Consider the following 19122-nt stretch of genomic DNA (forward strand, 5'->3'; position numbering starts at 1 on the left):
GTATAAAGTTTCTGTATGCTTGGGTAATTATAACTTTAATAAAACTTATAAAATAAAATAAACCTTGCATTGGTAAATGTATGTGTGGTCACTACCTTTGGTCTTTGTGTTCCTAAAAACTCTAAATCTAAAGCAAGTAGCAAAGGTAACTTTCACTGTGTTAAGCTTAAAACTGTAGCTGCCAGAGCCGAACCCACGGTGGTGTAATACCACATTGCAAAATTCACTTTAAATAAAATTAAAGGCTACCCCCTGATAGCTGCAGCCCTCAATACCAGCTCCAGCACCACCTTCAGCACCATCCCCACTGCCTGCAGACCGACTTCCATGCTACCACGTCCAGCAGCCACTGGAAAACTCTGGGGTTGGGTGGGCTCTGAGCAATGCATGGAGTGAAATGGGCAGATGTACCATGTGCATTCCACCCCCATAAAACAGCATTCAATAAGATCAACATTTTGACTAGGGGGAAGGAGAACTGGAGGTGCCCTTCTGACTTCCAGTTCCACTATTAGTGAGCCCATGGAGCTTGGACTTTAGCTATTGGTCCCCTTTTGCACAGGAAGAAAAGGAGGACTTGTGGCACCTTAGAGACTAACCAATTTACTTGAGCATAAGCTTTCGTGAGCTACAGCTCACTTCATCAGATGCTCATGCTCCAATAAATTGGTTAGTCTCTAAGGTGCCACAAGGACTCCTTTTCTTTTTGCGAATACAGACTAACATGGCTGCTACTCTGAAACCTGTCCTTTTGCACAGGGTTGCACTTTATTTCACACTGCACACTTCTGAAGAATTATTTGTGGACAGGAAGTCATGGTGCCTGCAATGGTCTTTGGGTTATTTCAGCATTTTGTTTTGTTAATGAATTGGCTGGCTTGGACAATACATTGGCATATGAGTGTCAGGAAATAAAGGAAGAGTCAGGAAGTTGTATCCAAAGATTTTAAATAAAATATCAGATTCTTTTAAAAGCAACAGCAAATAACCAAGAGCAAATCAGCACATAGGAAATAGACACAATGCCAATGTACAGCATTACAGTCCCTCATCACATCTCCACATCACCCAGTGCTGCAAGGATGTAGGTGTGTAAGCCATCCCTTGTTTCCCTTGTTCACCTGGACCCAACCTCTGTGATGACAGCAGGAGCGATGGAAGCTCCATAAAAGTGTGGGGAGCCACCGGCACCTAAACTCTGGCCCTGCCCTCCCCCACTACCCCTTTTCCCAATGCCCTGCTCCCACATCACCCCTTCCTCCTGAGCCCCCACCCTCACACCACCTCTGCCCCGTAAGGCCCTACCCCTGCTCACTCCTCTCTGCCCCCGCATCGCTTGCTCTTACGGCTTGTTAAAAGTTGGAGGGCATAGTCCCCCATTTTTAAAAGTGATGGGGCCATGGACCCCTGACTCCCCATTCCAGCACCCCTGGATGACAGGTGCACATTCTGGATGTCTGTATGGGACTGCAACCAGCAGTGTCTTTCTCCTTGCAGATGCTAGGCAGAGCACAGCAGACCACAGCCATATGGATGGCACTGGCTATGTTGGTGTCCAAATGGTCTGTAGGTGGCACCATATTGCCTTCAGCCTGCCAAATGTGCACTCCATGTCCCTAGAAATCCTAGTGCCAAACACGAAACTACAGCATTCATGTCAACACACGTGTATGGGGTACGGATCATGTGCAGCTCGGCAGTGTGGACTTTTACAAGTGGACTTGACTAATGTGTGCACATGCCTACAAGGCAGGATGGAGCACACGCTGCAGTGTAGACACACCCTTAGCTACTAACCTGACCAGTGGCTAGAGTTCTCTTGGATTGCAGAGGCTAGTGACAGACAGGCTGCACAATCTTAGGACCAAGGAAATTGGCTTGTCTTCCTCCATCTCTGCTCTCAATGGCTCTTAAATCCAGGGACACCACCCCTCTCCCAGGTTTATAGAAACTGTGCATTACAGGCTCTGCAGAAACATTGGAGACCTCCAGCATCTTAGGATGAGGATGTGTGAGGCTAGACTGGCTGATGACAAGTGTCCCAGAGGGGTATTTCTTCCTGTGTCTCAGGGACACAGTCTGAGCTGTGATTGCAAATCCCAGACCCAGAGCCAAGGGTGGATTTTCTCCCCAGCAAAGGAAGCCGGTGGGAAAGTGAATATCAGTACCCCTTTATCAGCATCAAAAAATGCCACCTTCCCCACTTCATAGTCCAGAGAAACCCGGATCCTCTTGGGCACCTGCTTCAGGGCCAATGGGGAGCGAGGAGAAGTGACAGCGAGGTACTGATTCCCCCAATGGCCCACAGCCCAGATCCCCTCCTCAGTGCTAAATATGATCTCTCCTTTCCTCCTCACAGACTCTCTAGCGATCCCCACAGCCCAGTATCCCCCATGTCCCACCTCCACCTCCCAGTAATGTCTCCCTGAGTTGAACCCCTCGTAGCCCAGCACACAACGTTCATATTCAAATCTCTTAGGATTGTCGAGGCAATCCAGCCGTGTGAATAGCCGTTTAACACTTTTGCAATCCACAGACAGGAGAAGATGGGGATGAACTGTGTCTGGATCCAAGTCACATTCTCTGGGAAAGAAAAAATCAGAGCATTAAGGGCAGAGCTCAGCCCTGCGGGAGAGTTTGATCATGTCAGTGACAGAATCTGCCCCAGATGGAGTGTGACTTAGGGAATCGCCTTCCTCCAGAATTTACCAGGTTGGAATGGGGAGCAGCTCTGAGATCTCAGCACAGTGCAGGGGAGAGTCACTCCCCTGACAGAGATGTGTCAGTAACAGAGTGAAGGGATCAGCTGGGCCAGGCCTCAGAATCAGGGTCTATCCCCTCCTGGCCCCACCTCTCCCCATGGAGGGGACTAGTATCCCTGGGGGGACACAGCAGATTATATGAAGTCAAGAACATTGACACAGCTTCCCCCCCCCCCCCCCCGAAGTGCTTTATTTCCAGCATGAGTCCTTTTGTTTCCCAGCTGCTTCCTCCTTTCAATGTGATATGGGCCTCCTCACTCTCCTCCCCTCTCCAAATGCTGGATCTCTGACGTGCTCCTTCCTCAGACAGCAACAGGCCACATGGGGCAAGGACTTGACATGCCTCAGATTTCACTGCTCAGCAGCAGGTCCCGTTTCTCCCAAGGGCGGCTGCTCTGGGGAACTGCACTCACCCTCCTGTTAATTGCTATCATCTTCAAAACTGCTCATCATCCCACCCTTCCCTTCCCTTCCCTTCCCTTCCCTTCCCTTCCCTTCCTCTCCTTCCCACCACCACCTTCACTCCCCCACCCATCTCTCCTCCACTGCTCGCTCTGGCTCATGTGCAGGAAGCAGGATCTTCCTCCCCTACATTTTATTTCCTCACTTACCCCAGCCCCTCTAGCTGTAATTCTAGTCAACACTTTTCCCATCTCCATCATCATGGTATCTAGACACCAGACACAGAATTCAGTTGCTCCTTGTCTGCAGAGCATAGCTCTGTCCCTCTCCCAGGCAGTGAGGGCTGAAGAAGAGTGAGGAGGAGACATGAGCAGGAGCAGGAAGGCAATTGATGGGAAGACAGGGCAGGCCTTGGCCCTGGGGTAGCAGCTGGGCAGGGTCATGTTCCATTGTACAATGACTGGGAGGTGCTCTCAGAAAGCCCTTCAGGGGGCAGGGCACATGCAGACAGAGGAGTGGGAGGAGCTGTGTATGATCTGGATGCATTGTGCTGTGGCAGGACATAGGCATAAAACCTGCCTCACATCCTGATGCGCACCAACATACAGGATGCTTGTGAGGTCTGCCCTGAACTACTCACTGCTGCAATCAAGGAGAAGGTGCAACATTTTCTTATGAAAGGTGATGGACATTGATACAGTATGATCTTCAATTACCTTTTTCCAGAGGGGCAGCAAGCTTTCTCCAGCCTGAAACCAACCACATAATCAGAGATGAGAATTCCCCAGAACAAATTCTCTAGGATTCAATAGGGTACAGAATGGTACACTGAGGGAAAAAATAGATTTATAATGTCTATCAGATGTTTATGATAAAATAAAGAATCAGAAACACACCTAGATTGTGTAAGTGCTTCTCTCACAGAGGCTACACCTTTAACACACTCTTTTGTATTATGTCAGGTTCCATTAACTATGCAACTGTCAAAAAACTTACGATCTGATTTTTCAACGGACACATTAGAATTAGGATGCAAAATACCTGGTCAGAAAAGCCTGAACCTGGTCCCACCGAGGTCAGTGAAAAATCTCCCATCTATTTCAGAGGGAGCAGAATAGAACATATATGTGCAGCAATCGTGAAAAGATGGCTGCACGTGCTTAACTTTACAGATCGGAGTCACTCCACTGAGTCCCATGAGTTCTACTCAGATACAGCAAGTCAAATCTGAAAGCTAATCCTAATTTTTGAATTAAAAGTGTTTTTCTTGACAAATTGCCTTTTTCAGAAACAAACATTTTTCTTCAAAACATTGCCAATTTAATTTCAATTTTATGACAAAGATCCACTTTCCACTTCTTTTCTGCACTATTTCTCAGTACTGTCAGGATCAAAGTTAAATCGGACAGCTCCTTTCTTTTCAAATCCCTTATATTATTTTGTTTATTCTGTGTGACATTGATCAGCCTTACCTCTATTCCACATTTTTTAAAATCGAAATTGAAAAAAGAAAAACAACCTCCCCCAAGAAATAAATAATCAGAAAAACAACCCTGCCCCCCCAAAATCAATCAACCTAACAAAAAAACTAAATAAACGTCAACACCACAATGACGACAAAACACTCTGATCAGTATACAAGTGTGTGCAAAAAATAGAAGCAAAAGAAGACTTACCAAGCTCTGCAGTAAGTTTCCCTAAAAATGTAGAGAAATAAATATTCATTATTATATCAAGTTTTATCATCCAGAGCTTCTATCCCCCTGGATACACAGTTGAAAGGCTGTATTCTCTATGTATGAAATTCACACTATCGGTAAAGAGGGCAGTCTCTGAGTTATGGGAGTGTTGGGCAGAGAGATGTTACAATTGACAATACTTAGCTGTGATGATTCAAAAAGGGCTTGGTTTTAAACCTGAAAGTTGCTAGGAACTTTTTCCTCCCTGGAATAGATGCATTTATTTACTTCCCTAGCATGGGGTGTTTCTGTAGGGCCCAGCACTATAGAGCTCAGGTGCACTGCACTTTGTTAGCAAAAAGAGATTTCAGTAAAGATACCACACGCAGGACACAGAGCACCTCTGAAGCCTCGCAATGGCCAGTGTACTCACTTTGATCTCAGCTGCAGCTCCTGCACATCCCCTATCTGGAATCTACAAAATCCTGGCCTGGCAGCTTCACTCCCATTTCTCTGCTGACCTGATACTTGTCATGTGACAATGGTAAAGCTCAACAGAGTCATTTTCTATATCACTGACCAGATCATGTTGTTATAAAAAGGAAACAGAGCTATCCCTAAAACTCCTCATCTCTATCTCCATTTCTCCCTGTACTTCACTGTCCAGCCCCAGCTTCTGGCTTCCTGCCCAGATTGATAGTACATATAGCCACACACACACACACCTCTTTCTCAGCAGTTGTTGACGTTATTTTGGCAGGTGTTAATGGGATTTTGATCCAAAGAGGATCACAGACTTTGTTAAAGCCAAGCATCTGCCTTCAGGTTCAGTAGAAAGAATCATTATGGCCTTTTGTGTTGTGATCCAGCTAGAAATAATGAAAACTACTGCCCAGTGCACTGGGCACAAAGCCAACCCAGGTAGATTAACAGGGCTATCACTGATAGTGAACTCAGGGGCTAAAAGACCGTGTGTGTGTGTGTGTGTGTGTGTGTGCGCGCGCACGTGCGTGCGTGTGTGTTTGTTGGAGGTAGAAAACCAAAAGAAACCTGGCAAAGGAGTTATGGGTGTGAACGGAAGCAGATAGGGCTCCTTGGGCACAGAGCTCACTACAGTGGAAGATTGGGGATTTTCTGAGCAAGGAAACTGTCTGCTGTTGTTGGTTTCTTCTGTGTTCTAGGATAAAAGACTTTCCTCTACATATTCTGTAAATAACAAGATGACACCAAGAATAGACCTAACTTGTATCTATCAGAAACAACTCTGCACAAAGGGGAAAAACTGATACCAAGCTGGCATGAAGCCCTTCCCCGCTGTGCAGGAGGGCACAGAGTCCCCCTTGTCTCCCACTTAATGTCACCTCCCGCAGGAGGGGAATTTCACCCTCAGTGAAGATACATCTTAAATCATGTTCTCTATGTTCTCATCTCCTACCTATTGAATTATCATCAATACATTATTGTGATATTTCATGTGAGTTTCAAGTTGGTGTTCCTTTATTACCAATAATCACAACAACAAAAATTAACAGCAAACAACTTCATAGAACAGTTTCTATTAGGAGAAAACATTTGAAAAGCAAGTTGTTTAAGAATATTTACAGTTAATGTAGATTGAAAGAAATGTTTGCATTATATGAATCCTTAGCACCTCGATAAACATTAAATTTTTGTTTTACTAATCATGTGACTACATTGGAGTTCAATATCAAAGAGTGAGTATTTCCAAGTTGTGAAAGTTCTGAATTCCCAGCAGAATTAGAGCCCAGTCCTGCTTCCTGGCATATCCTACATATCCAGCAACTTTGTTGGGAGCTTTAGGGGTGCAAGGAGTGTAATTTCAGGCCCTAATATTATCAACTGTATTGTTCTAGGACTTGTGCATTTAGTGCTTGATCCTTCACTCCCTGAAGTCAATGACAAAGCTCTTATTGATGATAGTGGTGTTTCTGGTTCTAAAATCTCTCCCATAATAAATAATAAATAATAAATAATAATAATAATGAGGAGACAAATTTGTGGAAAATTTTACTTGTTGGAGGAAAGATAATGACACCAATGTCGGTATCACATTTCCCAAACAAATAAATAAATAAAATAAACAGCGATAAATAAAAATTATTACTAGAAAATATGAATGGCCATACTGGGTCAGACCAAAGGTCCATCTAGCCCAGTATCCTGTCTTCCGACAGTGGCCAATGCCAGGTGCCCCCAGAGGGAATGAACAAAACAGGTAATCATCAAGTGATCATCCCATAGCCCATTCCCATCTTCTGGCAAACAGAGGCTAGGGACACCATCCCTGCCCATCCTGGCTAATAGCCATTGATGGACCTATCATCCATGAACTTATCTAGTTCTTTTTTGAACCTTGTTATAGGCTTGGCCTTCACAACATCCTCTGGCAAAGAATTCCACAGGTTGACTCTGCGTTGTGTGAAGAAATACTTCCTTTTGTTTCTTTTAAACCTGCTGCCTATTAATTTCATTTTATGAGCCCCTAGTTCTTGTGTTATGAGAAGGAGTAAATAACACTTCCTTATTTATTTTCTCCACACCAGTGATGATTTTATAGACCGCAATCATACCTCCCCTCAGTTGTTTCTTTTCCAAGCTGAAAAGTCCCAGTTTTATTAATGTCTCCTCATACGGAAGCTGTTCCATATCCCTAATAAATTTCGTTGCCCTTTTCTGAACCTTTTCCAATCCCAACATATATTTTTTGAGATGGGGTGACTACATCTGCATGCAGTATTCAAGATGTGGGTGTACCATGGATTTACACAGAGGTATCTATCCCTTTCTTAATGATTCACAACATTCTGTTTGCTTTTTTGACTGATGCTTCACATTAAGTGGATGTTTTCAGAAAACTATCCATAATGACTCCAAGCCCTGGTCTACACTAGGACTTTAGGTCGAATTTAGCAGCATTAAATCGATGTAAACCTGCACCCGTCCACACGATGAAGCCCTTTCTTTCGACTTAAAGGGCTCTTAAAATCGATTTCCTTACTCCATCCCTGACAAGTGGATTAGCGCTTAAATAGACCTTGCCGGCTCGAATTTGGGGTACTGTGGACACAATTCGACGGTATTGGCCTCCAGGAGCTATCCCAGAGTGCTCCATTGTGACTGCTCTGGACAGCACTCTCAACTCAGATGCACTGGCCAGGTAGACAGGAAAAGAATCACAAACTTTTGAATCTCATTTCCTGTTTGGCCAGCGTGGCAAGCTGCAGGTGACCATGCAGAGCTCATCAGCAGAGATGACCATGATGGAGTCCCAGAATCGCAAAAGAGCTCCAGCATGGACTGAACGGGAGGTACGGGATCTGATCGCTGTATGGGGAGAGGAATCCGTGCTATCAGAACTCCGTTCCAGTTTTCGAAATGCCAAAACCTTTGTCAAAATCTCCCAGGGCATGAAGGACAGAGGCCATAACAGGGACCCAAAGCAGTGCCGCGTGAAACTTAAGGAGCTGAGGCAAGCCTACCAGAAAACCAGAGAGGCGAATGGCCGCTCCGGATCAGAGCCCCAAACATGCCGCTTCTATGATGAGCTGCATGCCATTTTAGGGGGTTCAGCCACCATTACCCCAGCCGTGTTGTTTGACTCCTTCAATGGAGATGGAGGCAATACGGAAGCAGGTTTTGGGGACGAAGAAGATGATGATGAGGAGGAGGTTGTGGATAGCTCACAGCAAGCAAGCGGAGAAACCGGTTTTCCCGACAGCCAGGAACGGTTTCTCACCCTGGACCTGGAGCCAGTACCCCCCGAACCCACCCAAGGCTGCCTCCTGGACCCGGCAGGAGGAGAAGGGACCTCCAGTGAGTGTACCTTTTAAAATACTATACATGGTTTAAAAGCAAGCATGTGAAAGGATTAATTTGCCCAGGCATTCGCGGCTCTCCTGGATGTACTCCCAAAACCTTTGCAAAAGGTTTCTGGGGAGGGCAGCCTTATTGCGTCCTCCATGGTAGGACACTTTACCACTCCAGGCCAGTAGCACGTACTCGGGAATCATTGTACAACAAAGCATTGCAGTGTATGTTTGCTGGCGTTCAAACAACATCCGTTCTTTATGTCTCTGTGTTATCCTCAGGAGAGTGATATCATTCATGGTCACCTGGTTGAAATAGGGTGCTTTTCTTCAGGGGACACTCGGAGGTGCCCGTTCCTGCTGGGTTGTTTGCCTGTGGCTGAACAGAAATGTTCCCCACTGTGAGCCACGGGGAGGAGGGAGGGTTGAGGGGGTAGCCACGCGGTGGGGGGAGGCAAAATGCGACCTTGTAACGAAAGCACATGTGCTATGTATGTAATGTTAACAGCAAGGTTTACCCTGAAAGACTGTAGCCACTGTTTTATAAAATGTGTCTTTTTAAATACTGCTGTCCCTTTTTTTTCTCCGCCAGCTGCATGTGTTTCAATGATCACAGGATCTTCTCCTTCCCAGAGGCTAGTGAAGATTAGAAAGAAAAAAAACGCACTTATGATGAAATGTTCTCTGAGCTCACGTTGTCTCCCACACTGACAGAGCACAGAGGAATGCGTGGAGGCAAATAATGTCAGAGTGCAGGAAAGCACAAAATGACCAGGAGGAGAGGTGGCGGGCTGAAGAGAGTAAGTGGCGGGCTGAAGAGAGTAAGTGGCGGGCTGAAGAGAGGGCTGAAGCTGAAAGGTGGTGGCAGCGTGATGAGAGGAGGCAGGATTCAATGCTGAGGCTGCTGGAGGATCAAACTAATATGCTCCAGAGTATGGTTGAGCTGCAGCAAAGGCAGCTGGAGCACAGACTGCCACTACAGCCCCTGTGTAACTAACCACCCTCCTCCCCAAGTTCCATAGCCTCCACACCCAGACGCCCAAGAACGCGGTGGGGGGGGGGGGGTCTCCGGCCAACCAGCCACTCCACCACAGAGGATTGCCCAAAAAACAGAAGGCTGGCATTCAATAAATTTTAAAGTTGTAAACTTTTAAAGTGCTGGGTGGCATTTTCATTCCCTCCTCCACCACCCCTCCTGGGCTACCTTGGTAGTCATCCCCCTATTTGTGTGATGAATGAATAAAGAATGCATGAATGTGAAGCAACAATGACTTTATTGACTCTGCAAGCAGTGATCGAAGGGAGGAGGGGAGGGTGGTTAGCTTACAGGGAAGTAGAGTGAACCAAGGGGCGAGGGGTTTCATTGAGGAGAAACAAACAGAACTTTCACACCGTAGCCTGGCCAGTCATGAAACTGGTTTTCAAAGCTTCTCTGATGCGCACCGCGCCCTCCTGTGCTCTTCTAACCACCCTGGTGTCTGGCTGCACGTAACCAGCAGCCAGACGATTTGCCTCAACCTCCCACCCCTCCATAAATGTCTCCCTCTTACTCTCACAGATATTATGGAGTGCACAGCAAGCAGTAATAACAGTGGGAATATTGGTTTCGCTGAGGTCTAAGCGAGTCAGTAAACTGCGCCAGCGCGCCTTTAAACGTCCAAATGCACATTCTACCACCATTCTGCACTTGCTCAGCCTGTAGTTGAACAGCTCTTGACTACTGTCCAGGCTGCCTGTGTATGGCTTCATGAGCCATGGCATTAAGGGGTAGGCTGGGTCCCCAAGGATACATATAGGCATTTCAACATCCCCAACAGTTATTTTCTGGTCTGGGAATAAAGTCCCTTCCTGCAGCTTTTGAAACAGACCAGAGTTCCTGAAGATGCGAGCGTCATGTACCTTTCCCGGCTATCCCACACTGATGTTGGTGAAACGTCCCTTGTGATCCACCAGAGCTTGCAGCACTATTGAAAAGTACCCCTTGCAGTTTATGTAGTCGCTGGCTTGGTGCTCCGGTGCCAAGATAGGGATATGGGTTCCATCTATGGCCCACCACAGTTAGGGAATCCCATTGCAGCAAAGCCATCCACTATGACCTGCACATTTCCCAGGGTCACTGCCCTTGATATCAGCAGATCTTTGATTGCGTGGGCTACTTGCATCACAGCAGCCCCCACAGTAGATTTGCCCAATCCAAATTGATTCCCAACTGACTGGTAGCTGTCTGGCGTTGCAAGCTTCCACAGGGCTATCGCCACTCGCTTCTCAACTGTGAGGGCTGCTCTCATCTTGGTATTCATGCGCTTCAGGGCAGGGGAAAGCAAGTCACAAAGTTCCATGAAAGTGCCCTTACGCATGCGAAAGTTTCACAGCCACTGGGAATCGTCCCAGACCTGCAACACGATGCGGTCCCACCAGTCTGTGCTTGTTTCCCAAGCCCAGAATCGGCGTTCCACCACATGAACCTGCCCCATTAGCACCATGATGCATGCATTGGCAGGGCCTATGCTTTCAGAGAAATTTGTGTCCATGTCCTGATCACTCACGTGACCACGCTGACATCGCCTCCTCACCCAGTATCGCTCTGCCAGGTTCTGGTGCTGCATATACTGCTGGATAATGCATGTGGTGTTTAATGTGCTCCTAATTGCCAAAGTGAGCTGAGCGGCCTTCATGCTTGCCTTGGTATGGCATCCACACAGAAAAAAGTCACGGAACGATTGTCTGCCGTTGCTCTGACGGAGGGAGGGGCGACTGACGACATGGCTTACAGGGTTGGCTTACAGGGAATTAAAATCAACAAAGGGGGTGGCTTTACATCAAGGAGTATTTCAGGCAGGACTTCACGGAGGGTTCCAATAAGAAATGGTGCACCTAAGTAATTGTTCTTATTGGAACAAGCAGGTTGGTCTGGCCTCTGATTGATACATGGCTAGATTTACCTTGCTGCACCTTCTCTGTGAGTGACTGCAGTGTGACCTAGAGGAATGAGTCCCCTAGACGGGGCGGGAGGGGGGAAGCGAATGAGTACAAAACAAATCTAGTCTTTTTCTTGTTTTGATCCACTCCATCTATCTTTTACATCTTTGGCTGGCAGCAGACGGTGCAGAAGGACTGCAAGCCATCCACATCTCATGGCTGCTCGGCAGGAGATGGTACAATAGGACTGCTAGCTATCCTCATCTCTTGCCTGCCCGGCAGAAGATGGTACAACAGGACTGCTAGCAATCCATATCGCCTCCTGCTCACCATAAGATGGTTCAATAGGACTGACTGCAGGACTAAAGAGAATGACCTGGTCAAGTCACTTCTAATGTAGTCCCTGCACCCATGTCTGCCCAGGTGCTCCTGGCCGACATGGCCAGGAGCACCTCGGACATGACGATGACGGCTACCAGTCCTATTGTACAGTCTGCTGCCACAAGGCAAGGGGTTGCTGCTGCTGAGTAGCAATGCAGTACCACGTCTGCCAGCACCCAGTAGACATACGGTGACGGTTACCTGAGCGGGCTCCATGCTTGCCGTGGTATGGCGTCTGCACAGGTAACTCAAGAAAAAAGGCGCGAAACGATTGTCTGCCCTTGCTTTCATGGAGGGAGGGAGGGAACGGAGGCCTGATGATATGTACCCAGAACCACCTGCAACAATGTTTTAGCCCCATCAGGCATTGGGATCTCAACCCAGAATTCCAATGGGCAGCAGAGACTGCGGGAACTGTGGGATAGCTACCCACAGTGCAACACTCCGGAAGTCGACGTTTGCCTTGGTACTGTGGAAGCACTCCACCGAGTTAATGCACTTAATGCACTTAGAGCATTTTCTGTGGGGACACACACACTCGAATATATAAAAACGATTTCTAAAAAAACGACTTCTATAAATTCGACCTAATTTTGTAGTGTAGACATACCCTAAGCAAGTGATTTTTAAGTCAGGAGAAACTTGTGGTATGCAAGACAAATCAGACTCCTGAAAGGGGTGCAGTGGTCTGGAAAGGTTGAGAGCCACTGCCCTAACTCATCTCACAGCCTGGGATGTCTTCTCTTTTCACTTTTCTCTAATTTTATGTGTCCCGTTATATATAAATGTGAAGGCTCAGCTGGTGTAACTCAGTGAAGTTCCTTTGCAAGGACATTTCCATACAAAACCATTATTTTTTGTTGCTTCTACATTTTTCATGTTACTTTTTAGTTTTTCAGATGTAGCCTTACTGCTTTTATTAGAAGAAAATCTTGCATTATATTTTCCTTTATAATGTTTACCTTTTATTTTAAATAAATAAATAGTGATACCAATGAAACATGCGAAAATCATCAGGATCACCGACAGAGCCACCATCCATGGATTCGCCTTTGGGAAAAAGGCAGCTGTAAAAGAAAACCCCAGAGGGACTCACATCACTCTGTAAGTAAGGGCAAAAATCAAAGGATTCCACATCATATAAAGCTACCTCCAGCAGGAGTAGTCTAAAACAAAGGTGGAAATACAGCCCTGTCTGCAGTGCACAGAGCACCAGAAACCTATATTACAAGGACTCCAACCAACACAGGCATCAATTCACAGATCAGCGTATGAATCAGCCTGGTTTAATTCACTGCTGTTGTTGCACAAAGAGACAACCTTGTCCAATGCCTAAAGCACTGGCTTCAGACTCAGGAGACTGAATTATGTTCCCCACACTTCTGGTGCCCTGCTGTATGAGCTTTACTATGTCATTTCCCCTCTGTTGTTCTATTTCCTGTCCAGTCTTTTGCTTGTCTTGTTCATTTAGTTTAGAACTATCATAGTTTATTTGTACAGTGCTCAGCACACTGGGGCTGCAATCATGGGCGGTGCGTAATGGAGGCTTGGGGAGAGGCCAGAAGCGGGAGTGCAGTGGCGGATTACCGCACAGACCCACAGGGCCTATGCCCAGGGGTCCTGGCCAATTTGGGGCCCCCGGAAAAATCCCCACTGCTACAGCCTTGGGGTTGGAGGAGCTCTTACTCCAGGGCCACAGTGGGGACACAGAGCCTTTCTGGACTCGGGGTGGCAGCAGACAGGGTGGAAAGGAACAAGCGGGGTGTGGGCCTCGAGAGAAGAGGTGGAGTGGGGGTGGAATGGGGGCAGGTTCGTGGTTGGAACAGGGGCAGGCTCACAGGGGAAGGGGTGGAATGGGGTGGGGCCACGGGTAGGGCCTTGGGCGGAATGGTGGAACGGGGGATGGGCTCTGGGCTTGGCGCTCTGGCCAGGGCCAATTGCTCTGCTGCAGTCCCGGCCATGGGTGAGAGCTCAGCCCCAGCTGGGGCTATGCTCTGAGCCCCTCCTCTCCATGGTCCCAAAAGAGCTCTCAGGCAGAAGCAAAAGCAGAAGCTCCCCCTGCAGTTCCCAGCTGCCTCTCCTCATAGTCACAGCTCCCAGCTTGCCGGCTCCGGCAGCTGTCACACAGGGCGACACCATGTGACCAAGCAGGGCCAGCAAATCCTGGCAAAAGTCTGGGGGAGCATGTGACCCCATGTGTCCCGCCGTGTCACCACTGCAGGGAGGAAGGTCTCGGGTTTCAGCCCCACTCCTGAAGCCCCAAGCCCCAGCAGGTGCTTCCCATGGGGCTGAAGCCCTGAGACCCCCCTCCCCACAGATTTGAAGCCCCAAACTCCTGCAGTCATGCCCCAGCTCTCAAACTTCTGAAGATTGTCATATGTGGCTTGGAGAGTCAGTAAATTTGGCCACCTCTGCTATACAGTATAGGTGGGATGTTCAAAAGTGTCTGAATTATTTAGGAGCAGGAGTCTTGTTGACTTTCAGGATACTTTTTGAAAATTCCACCATTGGTTTGTTTCTTTTGTAGGGTTTTTTGTCTAAATATCATACTCTAGCCTTCATTGCTATTGATACATTTTAATGTAGTTAACCAATCTGCTGTTGTATTTTTTCTGTTGCTGATCACAGTGTGTTGCTTTGGTGGTAACTGACCTGATATATAAAATAATGTTGATTCCTTTTTTCGGTTGGTGTGGGTGCTCTTGACTACGCAAGACAAGTTCTGGTGTGAATTCTCTGTAATAACGATGGAATTTTCAATGTCAAACAGCTCATTGGCTTCTTTGGAATTTGTTTCAGAGAGCGATGGTAAATGCTGTCCACTGGCATCTCTCCACAGCACCTCAGGCTGTGGGTACCAGCCAACCAATCGACACACCACCCGGATCCCTCCATCCTGATAATCCTCAACAGAGATGTGAGGAGCAGTGCCTGAAGCTAGAGAAAATTAATAAATCAGTATTAATTTATGCACATGTTCAGCCTGGAGGATAAACACTTAAACTTTCCTTTTATTCCCTATACTCATGGACTCAGGAAACAATATGAGCAAGAAATTATAATTATTTCATGGAGCGGGAAGGGAAAACTTTTTCCTTCACTAGTTTTCCATTCCAGGATCTACACATGGCAAAACATTGTATTTCATGATTTCATGAATCCGTTAGCTGGTAAATGATCTTAACACTAACAGATAAAGAAAAAGATTGAGAAAAATAAAAGTTATATTTCAAATGTACCTTCAGGTGAAATATCTCTTCTTTGATCATATACAGTCTGCTTTAGCTAGCCCTATGGGTACATGTCAAAGACAGAGGAGAAAAGTCTGTCCATGTCTGGTCAAGTTTAACCCAGAGCTCAGTATGTGTGGCTGCTCCTAAGCCCCTCTTCACTGGTGAAAAGCAGTGGAGGAGGAATGGGCTTTCACAGGAGGAATTGTTCTCCCTCCTTAAAGTTTTAGCAGCCTTCACCAGAATGAAACGAGATAGCACCAGAGTGACAAGGAGCCAGCAGAACACTAGCCACTCATTTTCAGACATGGAGTAGCTAGTGTACCCCTTATCCAATGTACTTCATGTTTGGATGAAGAATCATTCCTCGCAACGGACTTGGGGAAATTTTTCAAAACCACCCAAATGACATAGGAACTTAAATCCGATTTACAAAAGTGACACACTGGAGTTACTGATAGGAAATAAATTGAAGGTAACAGGAAATTTTGAATAGTAAAATGCAAATAAGAATCACTGAGAACGCTCTCCAAAGGAAATAAAGGCACATAGAACTATAGGATTGGAAGGGAACTCAAAAGGTCATCTAGTCCAGCGGTTCTCAGCCAGGGGTCTGTGGCCCCACAGGGGGCTATGAGCAGGTTTCAAGGGGTCCACCAAACAGGGTCAGCATTAGACTTGCTGGGGCCCAGGGCAGAAAGCCAAAGCCCCCACCCTGCTGTGCATGGCTGAAACCTGAGACCCGTCACACGAGGTTGAAGCCGAAGCCTGAGCAAGGTAGCTTCGCAGGGCCCCCTGTGGTGTGGGGCCCTGGGCAATTGACCTGCTTGCTATCCCCTAATCCTGGCCCTGGCTTTTAAATGCAGAAAAACAGTGATTGTGGCACAATTGGACTGTAGAAACCTCCTTCTTAAAAAACCTACAATTGCAAGAATTCCATGACCTGCCTAGGTTACCTGTTCCAGTGCTTAACTATCTTCATAGTTAGAAAGATTTTCCTGCTATGTAGCCTAAATCTCCTTTTTTTTCACTGCAGCATCATACTGTTGGCTCCATATTCACTTTGTGGTCCACTAAAATCTCCACATCCTTTTCTGCAGCATTGCTGCACAGACAGTTATTCCCATATTGTATTTGTGCATTTATTTTTTCCTTCCTACGTGTATTTCTCTTTGCATGTTTTTACTCAATTTCATGTTGTTGATTTCAGACCAATACTCCAGTTTATCAAGATCATTTTGAATTCTAATCCTGCCCTCCAAAGGGACTGCATCTTTCCCAGCTTGGTGACATCTGCACATTTTATAAGTGTACTCTCTACTGCATCATCTAAGTAATTAATGAAAATATTGAATAGTACCGGACCGAGGAATGACCCATGTGGGATCCCATTTGATACATCCTCCTAATTTAACAGCAAACAACTGATAACTACTCTTTGGGTTCAATTTTTTAATCAGGTTGTGCACCCACCTTCTAGCAATTTCAGCCAAACCACATTTCCCTGGTTTGCTTATGAGATTGTCATGTGGGATTGTGCCAACAGCCTTACTAAAAATTAAGATATATCACATCTATTGCTTCCCCACACGCTACTGACCTGACACTTTTAGTTCCAATTGGGCTTCTTCATAATCCATACCCTCTTGAACAAAACAGCTATACTGTCCTTCATCAGAAGGTCTGATATTGAAAATTCTCAAGGCAACATTTCCATCGGTGAGACCATCTTTAAAGAGCTCTGTCCTCCGCTGATATTCTGACATCTGCTGCCCATACTGGTCCTTTCCATCACTATAGCGATGAACAAATGGAGAGAGTTGGGACCGGAACCACGTCACCTCCATGTTCTCAGCGCTCATCTTGGGGGACAGGTGACAGGGTAACACAATCTCTTCTCCCACAGTGGCAATGACAGGCTGGTCAGGTCCAACCACTTTAAAACGAGCTAAGAAATGTACCAGGATACAAGGAAGATAAACTCAGAGAAAGCATGGGAAATTCATATACATTTCTTTAACAATACACACAAACAACAAGATCTATTTCATGTATTTTATATTCCATGGGGCATGAAATTATATATGGAGTTTACAAGAAATAATGCATTTCCACAACTGTAAATTATTCACAAAAAGAAAAGGAGTACTTGTGGCACCTTAGAGACTAACTCATTTATTTGAGCATAAGCTTTCGTGAGCTACAGCTCACTTCATCGGATGCATTCAGTGGAAGTGAGCTGTAGTTCACGAAAGCTTATGCTCAAATAAATTGGTTAGTCTCTAAGGTGCCACAAGTACTCCTTTTCTTTTTGCGAATACAGACTAACACGGCTGCTACTCTGTTAAATTATTGTTATACCAGATGTAGGGTGAAACCTCATTGAATCTGGTGGGTGTAATAGCCACCCTTCATTCAGAATAAATGATAGAAGCAATGAAGCTCCTTTATGGAGTAAAGTAGCTGAAACTTTCAGAGCCACCACTCAAATTACATGCCATGTGCAAGTCTGGTCAAGAGCTGAGCTATGTGGGCATAGTGCAAATACAGAGGGATGGGTATTGCTTTGGTAGAGCTGTGTGCTTGTGTGTGAGAGCAGAAGCAGAGAAAAAACACTAAAGAAGCAGACAGAAAAGGCTGCAAAGAAGGGCCAGAGACAGCCAGAAAAGCACTTGAAGCATGTGAAAGCTAAGAGAGAACTTGTTGGGCAAAGTTTTGGTTGAAAGCGGCTTGGAATTGTGAGCAAAGAAATTGCCTCCTGCTGTTTGATTCCTACTGTGTTCAATGATGCGGGACGTTGTGTACATTCTATGTAAATAAAAAGGATTTCATCAAATAAATACCTGACTCCATCAGCAATTTCTCTTTCTAATGGAAAGAACCCATAAGACCCTGAATACTGGCTACCCACTCATGTCTAAAGGGTTAATATTATGTTTATGTAAGCAGGGTCTGAATGAATGCTTCCCTGACAGCTAGCTGGGAGTGGGAGAGACTCCCCGTGTGTTTATGTAAATACAATTTGTTCCTGCTCTGCTTACATATTCAACAGATGCAGAGGTGTCAAAGTGATCAACTTTAACTGGTGTTGGGTACAAATCACTTTAGTACTGAATGCAGGAGTAGTGAAATGCTGTTACCAATGTTGTAATTATTGTTGGAATACAGAGAAGCAGTACTGTGCTTAACCTGTCCCAAATAAGGGGGACCATCCTCAGTTGAAAGAACCTTGTTAAGCCAGGGGCTCAAATGTCAGCGCCCTGTGAAAGTAAGAGGGGTGGGGACAAGTATCCCAGTGAGAAGGCAGCACACCCTCACCAAGGGTCCTACCTAGACTGGTTCAACCTGTTCCTCCCCACAGGTCAAATAATAGCATTAAATAGGCTTCATTAGAACCCTCTTTGTTAATTTAATTGTTCGATCAGAGCTGAAATCATTTGTGGTGCGACTGTGTTTCTGCCCTGCCTGCTAAGAGCTAAAATTACTAAGAAACTGATGTGCAGAGGACACAGCAGAGAGGCAGATGGCAGCAGAAGGTGACTGACAGCTGGTGAATGAGTGGCTGTTGAGGCAGAGAGGCGCAACAAGCAGCCAGCAGGGCAGTGGCAAAGAAGCGTGATGAGTGGCTAGCAGGGCGGCTGGTGGAGAAGCAAGGTGAGCGGCCAACAGGGCGGCTGGTGGAGAGGTGTGCCAACAGCGGTGACCAAGCAGCCAGCAGGCTGACAGTGGAGAGGCGCGGTGAGCATGGTGAGCAGACATCTGGCAGGGTGGCTGGCAGAGAGGGGCAGCGAGCGAGTGCCCGAGCAGCGCTACAAGTAAGGAGCCTCTTTACCCCCTCTCCACACAAGGTGGGAGGTGAAGTCTGCAGATGCACCTCTGAACTCTGGGTCTGCACTAACCAAGGACAGCAACTGTGAGTGGG

General features: G+C 46.4%; 1 protein-coding gene across 1 annotated transcript in view; it reads right to left on the reverse strand.

The window, feature by feature from the left end:
• Positions 1 to 931: 931 nt before the first annotated feature.
• LOC311531239 (butyrophilin subfamily 1 member A1-like) overlaps positions 932 to 19122 on the reverse strand; it is a 43076-nt gene continuing 24885 nt past the window's right edge. The window contains 7 exon segments of the mRNA XM_084648472.1: positions 932 to 2572; positions 2575 to 2583; positions 3881 to 3913; positions 4841 to 4861; positions 12933 to 13037; positions 14623 to 14907; positions 16801 to 17148. Coding sequence (XP_084504598.1) covers positions 2067 to 2572; positions 2575 to 2583; positions 3881 to 3913; positions 4841 to 4861; positions 12933 to 13037; positions 14623 to 14907; positions 16801 to 17148 — 1307 coding nt within the window. The 3' untranslated portion in view covers positions 932 to 2066.

This window comes from Lepidochelys olivacea (assembly GCF_965140295.1).
Source record: "Lepidochelys olivacea isolate rLepOli2 genome assembly, chromosome: 14".
Classification (NCBI taxonomy): Eukaryota; Metazoa; Chordata; order Testudines; family Cheloniidae; genus Lepidochelys; species Lepidochelys olivacea.